Source organism: Belonocnema kinseyi, chromosome 10 (assembly GCF_010883055.1).
Source record: "Belonocnema kinseyi isolate 2016_QV_RU_SX_M_011 chromosome 10, B_treatae_v1, whole genome shotgun sequence".
Taxonomy (NCBI): domain Eukaryota; kingdom Metazoa; phylum Arthropoda; class Insecta; order Hymenoptera; family Cynipidae; genus Belonocnema; species Belonocnema kinseyi.
Genome location: NC_046666.1, coordinates 101,028,219 through 101,034,505, shown reverse-complemented (window position 1 = coordinate 101,034,505; position 6,287 = coordinate 101,028,219). Strand labels below are relative to the sequence as shown.

Genomic DNA, 6,287 nt, shown 5'->3' with positions numbered 1-6,287 from the left:
CGAACGAGTATCAGATCATCTGAGACCTTTCACGTACACGGGACTAAATTTTTTCGGACCCATGTATGCCACTATTGGCAGGCGACAGGAAAAACGATGGGGCGTTGTTTTCACATACCTTTCATCCAGAGCAATAAATTTGGAAATTACTGATTTACTGAGTGGGAATTCTGTCATTATAGCTCTTCAACGCATGACAGCCCAACGAGGATGTGCATCTCGCATTTATTCTATTAATGGAACTAACTTCAGGGGCAAAGCCCCTGGGAAAAATTCGTACTTTTTTTCGAAATTTTCGAATGGATTCGGACGTGCTTAAGTATCTACTTGTCATTCTGAATTACGGCTGCAGCACTATCTTGCAACAGGGAAAAAGAGGACAAGTGGATTTTTGGGTTTTTTTTAGTTAAATGACTGGTTCCTAGTAGAAAACTGACCCCTCCACAAATGGACAATTTTGGCTTCGATTGGCGCCATTTTTCAAGCGGAAAAAACGTCTAGCAAGTGTATTTTCGAGTATTTGAGCAAAAATAACAGACCCTCGAACATCGAAGCGGTAGATAACTATGCATGACATAACCACTTTTTAACAACGTCAATAGCAAAAAAGATATGCTACAAACTACAGGGGGGAGGGGGGGGTACCAGACTGGCATTTCCGTAAGTTTCACATGGAAAACAGACCCTTTGGTACACAAAGCATCGTTACTAAATCGCAGTTTTGAAGCCAATTTTCGAGACAGCTTAAAGATTTCTGATGTCTCGATTTGGGGCAGCTAAGAGATTGAACTGTAATTTTATTCTGAATGAGATAACATATACCTGAAATTCGTGCAGTTTGATAGTTCTATTTTGTGCCTGTTTCCAATGTGGTGGCGTCACACTTCTAGAACGACTTCTTGAAGGTGTGTGGTACCTCTGAAATTTGTGTCTATTTAGCTTACTCACACATATTATACAGTTAGGGACTGTGATTTATTAGTTTCTTACATTTTGACGTGAAATAAATATCAATGCCAATCTTCACTATATTCCTCCGCCATTGAATGATGAAGATTGGCACGGTGGTTTGACTTTGAATGAAATTATTTCCAGAACGATATAACAAAATCGCACTTTAAAATCATGTTTTTAAAAGAGTTCATTCATCGTCCTATCTCATAAAACATATTTTTTCATAGAACTGAAATTTTTGCTTACAAATATTCCTCTGCCTTTAAATATTCGCCCAGTCTGTCTGTTACTGCGAACACGTTCTCGTCCATAATGTTGACGAAATTCTTTTTGGTTAGCATTGTTGGTAGATCCCGCACGATATAAAAATTTGTTTGCTGGTACTTCAGGTATTTCATCGGGATCGATCTTTGTCACAGAAACGAGAGGGTGCGGTTGACCATCGTCTTCCTCCACATCTTCATTTGAATCTAGTATCTCTCCATCTTCGGATTTTGACTTTTTCCTACTTAATAAAGGTATTGAGATTACGCTATTATTTCTTTAGCATTCATGAAATGTTCTTCAGTATATTTTTTACAATGTTATAAACAATATTAAAACATTGTAAAGAATTTCTAATTTAAAATTATTTGGAGAATATTATCAAATCCTTTTTATTTCTCAAAGAATTCACATACTTGTCGAAGGAAAAAGCAGCTTAAGAAGACGTTCTAGGAATTTTAATAAATTTCAAGTAAGTAAATATATTACCTTTTTTTAGCCTTCTTTTTCTTCTTAGCTTTCACATGGAAATCGGAGTCTGAATCTGACACACTAGATTCTTTCTTGTCACGCTTTTTTGCTATAAAATTGTAAAAATTTATAAATTCAAATTAAATGTTTTCTGAGTTACTTCCGAAGTCACTGTATAGAACTCCTAAAAATAAAATCAAGAATACAATGGCCAAATATGGACAACCACCTTAAAAAAGATGCTCCTTTAAAAAAAAATCCGCTCCCTTCTCTTTTTTATTTCTTTCATATTTTTTATTTTAATTATTATCAAATCACAATAAAAGAGCACTTATAACTAATATTCACCAACTTTTCGGTACTCATACATCACCCTTATCCAGATAAGAAAAATTTGAGCAGGTAGAAACCGTAATCAAACAGCGATTCTCTCTCTCTGCTACCTGACAATCAAGTAAGGGTCAAAAGAAATATCCGCCATAAACACTTCTAAAGTAGAGAAAGTGAAAGAAAATCAAGATTCATGAATCTTCACTGTTGCATATAGTTAATTATTCATATTAGCAAAACTTTTGTTTAATTTATCTAAATCAGTTTTTAAAATAATAGATAACTCCTTTTTTTATAGAATAAAATATTTTAAAAACAATTTTCTTTCACTGTCTGTATTTCTTAAGTGTTTACGATGGATATTTCTGGTGTGTTTATAAGCGATTTGCTTACTGACCTGACTTGATTCTCGGGTATGAGAGGGGGGGGGGGCATCGTTGTTTCGTTGCTGTTCCCACACGGAGAAACTATGGCACGAGCGGTTAGTGTTAAAATAATTTTTTTTTCATAGTTTTAGCCACAGTTGCCAAGACACTGCCCGCTTGTAAATTCACACGAGCCGCTCGTGGTAATGGCAACAGCAGCGCGAGCTTAGTAAGTGTTGCCCTTGGCACGGCCCATTCTTGGGATCGGCAACAATCTCTCGTGTTAATTTTTAATAGCGCGTGATGTCAATTAGCTCTAATGTTTAGTGACAACCGCGCTTATTGCTCGACTCATTCGCCGCAATGTACCAGCTGTGCTATGAGCAGCATCAGCTAATCGAGATGAATGAACCTGCGTATGCACATCGTAATTGTTTATAACATTAGAGTATATAATGTTTCATCACATTTAACCGCAAAAATATTTTTACTTTATTTATGATTAAAACAATGATACTAGTTATGCGTTGATGATACATTTGATAAATGTAAAGGATTATAAGACATTCTACTTTCGCCCATAAAGGAACAAATTTTTTTAAGTTCAAACCCTACATTACCTAACCTTCATGTCCTTTTATGACTTTTAATTTTATATTCCCACTAGTAAAAAGTCCAATTCTAATTTGAAAGTTCTGTTCGGAAATATTTTCTTTAGATTGTATTGCGAAAATTAAAATGATCTGAGAGTACTTTATGAGTTCGTTCACTAAGTCATTAAGAGTTGAATTTTAATATGAACAACTAAAATCTGAAATTCGAAAAGTCTCTTGGGCTAAGCGCAACACTTACCCCGCTCGCGCTGCTGTTGTCATTAGCACGAGCGGCGCATGGAAATTATCAAGCGGTCAGTGCATTGACAACTGTGGCTCTTGCCATTCCAAAAAATTTAATTTTGACACTAACCGCTCGTGTCAAAAGCAGTGGCAGCTCCTGCCGCGGTCGCTACGTGCACCTGCTAAAAATATTTTCATCTTCATAAAGGTGCTGTATGAGTACTGAAATGTTGATGAATATTAATTACAAATGTTCTTTTACTGTGATTTGATAATAATACAAATAAAAAGGACGAAAGAAATGAAAAAAAGAAGGAAGGGGATTTGGTTGGTTGTTTTCTCATTTTTCTTTCCTCTTTTTTATTTTTGTAAAGATTTTTGTTTAAAAGAGGATCTTTTTTCAATTACAATAGGAACATTTTACGGTGTTTATCCAAATTTGATCATAGGATTCTTGGTTTTATTTTCAGGAATTCTATACAATAACTTTATTATTGGAAATTAAATTTGATTTTAATCTGATTTAAATTTCTCAATTTTTTGTAAGTTACTTTCTAAATCTGGTTAGTCAACATAAGTTCAGTGGATTTAGGATTTTAACTTAGGTTAGACAATCAGTGGGATGGAGTATTAAAAGTTATTTAAAATAATCTTATTTGGGGATTTGCGGAGAGGTTGTGGTATATTATCAGGATAACCCGTCATTCCCCTCTCTTACCGCATTACGCACAGAGCAGCGCTCGGGGAAGTAGCAGAGAAACGAATCAGGGAACTATCCCTGAATGTCCCTGCACTACAAAGTATATTTCATATTTAAAAAAAGTAACACATGCACTTATGGCAATCACCAATCTTACATTTTTCTGGAAAAGCGATTTTTTGATGTTCCAACTAAACAAATGCTCCGACGACTTATTTTTCAACTTATAGGGTTTATTTTTTACTTTAAATATCGGAAATTCGTCAGTTTACACTACCGTCGGCAATTGCCGGTACGACCAGAGCGAGTTAAAACTCGTTCTAACTAAATCACTGCTGACTTTGAAAGGTGATGACTCGTTTAAAAAGGAGTGAGAAACTTGTTTACAAGACCGTTGGAAAGCTGATTAAATTCTACATCGACTGATCTCTAACAGAGATATTTTTTTACACTTTGAACATAATAGACCACGTCGCTCGATGCAGAATTTAATAAGCTTCCAAACGGGTTATAAAAATGTATCTCGCACCTTTCTGAAAAGAGTAATCACCTTTCAAAGATAGTAGTAGTTTTTAATACTACTTGCGCTGGTTGTACCGACAGTTTCCCAAGATAGTCTATACTTAGATAAACTGAGAGGATACACTTCCACAGGGAGCAGAACAATCAGTATAGTGGCGCCTCTGCCTCCCATTTCGGGTAGCTATGTCTATACTCATACCACCACGCGTATATAAATTCTCACGCGCACAGCCGCAGCTCGTTGAGCGACATGTCAATTGTCGAAAGGGAACAGCGAACATTCCGAACTTGGTCGAAGGAATAATAAAAACGATTGTGCAATTTTGACAGTTTGCAACATATTGTTATTTTCTTCCCGTTCTTCTGATATTTTTTTGGTAAGTTTTTCTCTGCAAAATGTTTATGTTTTACAGGTTTTCAGTGTTTACTGACCCTATATAAATAATTTTGATTTTAATTTGAAATCTATGTCCCTGTATTCAGATTTTGAACTACATAAATAGAGATCTTAGGAACGTTTTAAGTTCCGACCACTTATTGGCAATATGCTTACTAATGCTAAACTCAAGTTCTAACATTTATTTCAGAATAAATCATTTTTCCCCTCAAATACTTATTTAATTTTTATAATTTTTGTTTCCAAGATGATATTTCTTCTTCACAGGATTTTAAGTTAAGACGGTCCACTTTCAATAGGACACCCGCTCAAAATGCTTGTGAATGCCTCTTACAAAATTCTTAGTATTCTTAAGAATTTTTATAAATTAATTTATTTTGATTAGTGTAAATTGCAATTTTCAACTACCAATTTTGAACGTTTTAACTTGAAATAAATGCTTTTCACTTTAAAATTTCTAGCACCAGGTTTCCTAAAGTTTTTTCCTGGTGGACTCATAGAAAATTCTGATGTTATTTGTGAATTCTAAAAAATTAAGGGAACTCTTATTCGTGATTGATATCAAACTTTTACTTGGAAAACTTCAGACTATTATTTATGATAATCATATCCATTTCAGATCCTAGAATAAATAATAAATTCAAAAGGGCATATGTTATTTACAAAATAAAGTCGCTTAAAAATCATAAGAGTTGGTTGCTCGAAGAACGACCTAAGGCGACCTAGGTCGTTTTTCGGGAGTACATGTTAATAGGTATACAAGGGCCCAACATATCTATATACTAAATTTCATAGTATTTCATCCATTTTTGAGCAAACTCTTAGTGTTCAAAACCACGCGCCTACCCTATTATCGCCCGCGTAGTCTCTCGCTCGACTCATCTGACTCCTCTCCTGTGCTTCAGTCATGAAAGTCAAGCAGTGTAGCCGCGTCATTTATTTTTTTAAGGCGATATATCTTTTATATATAAAATAATGGATACTTGTACGACTGATAATTTTACAAATACTTCCACATCTATCAACACCCATGGTTTAAAAAGAAAATCACGACGAGACAGGTGGGAATTAACAAATAAATAATAAAAAATAACATTTATTTGTTTTTTCATATCATTAAATAAAATTATATAAATAAATATCTCTCACTATTAAATTTTTATCGTAGATTTATAGCTAGAAAACATATTTTTATTAGTTTACCCGAAAAACAAACCAAGTGCTTTTGCATAAACTGTCGCTAAAAATGTAGTTAAAAATGTTTATTGAAGATTTTATGCTTTAAATCCATTATTCGATAGTACATGTTTTCAATAAATCAAAAAAATTAATTAGTTATATTTAACGATGAGATATTATATTATTGCATGGATAGTCCCTGATCAAAATCATTTCCTAAGTAAGGGGCCATCCATATATTACGTACTCAATTTGGCACCCACTTTTGA

The 6,287-nt window shown here is 34.2% G+C and overlaps 1 protein-coding gene across 2 annotated transcripts in view; it reads right to left on the bottom strand.

Annotated features, from left to right (window-relative positions):
• LOC117181460 (peptidyl-prolyl cis-trans isomerase cyp11) overlaps positions 1 to 6,287 on the bottom strand; it is a 107,545-nt gene that overhangs the window by 11,761 nt on the left and 89,497 nt on the right. The window contains exons 6-8 of one of the 2 annotated variants that reach the window (XM_033374123.1): positions 1,708 to 1,798; positions 1,201 to 1,462; positions 823 to 918 (exon numbers count right to left, since the gene is read on the bottom strand). In XM_033374123.1, coding sequence (XP_033230014.1) covers positions 823 to 918; positions 1,201 to 1,462; positions 1,708 to 1,798 — 449 coding nt within the window. The remainder of the gene's footprint in view (positions 1 to 822; positions 919 to 1,200; positions 1,463 to 1,707; positions 1,799 to 6,287) is intronic. The other variant, XM_033374124.1, reaches the window with a different exon arrangement.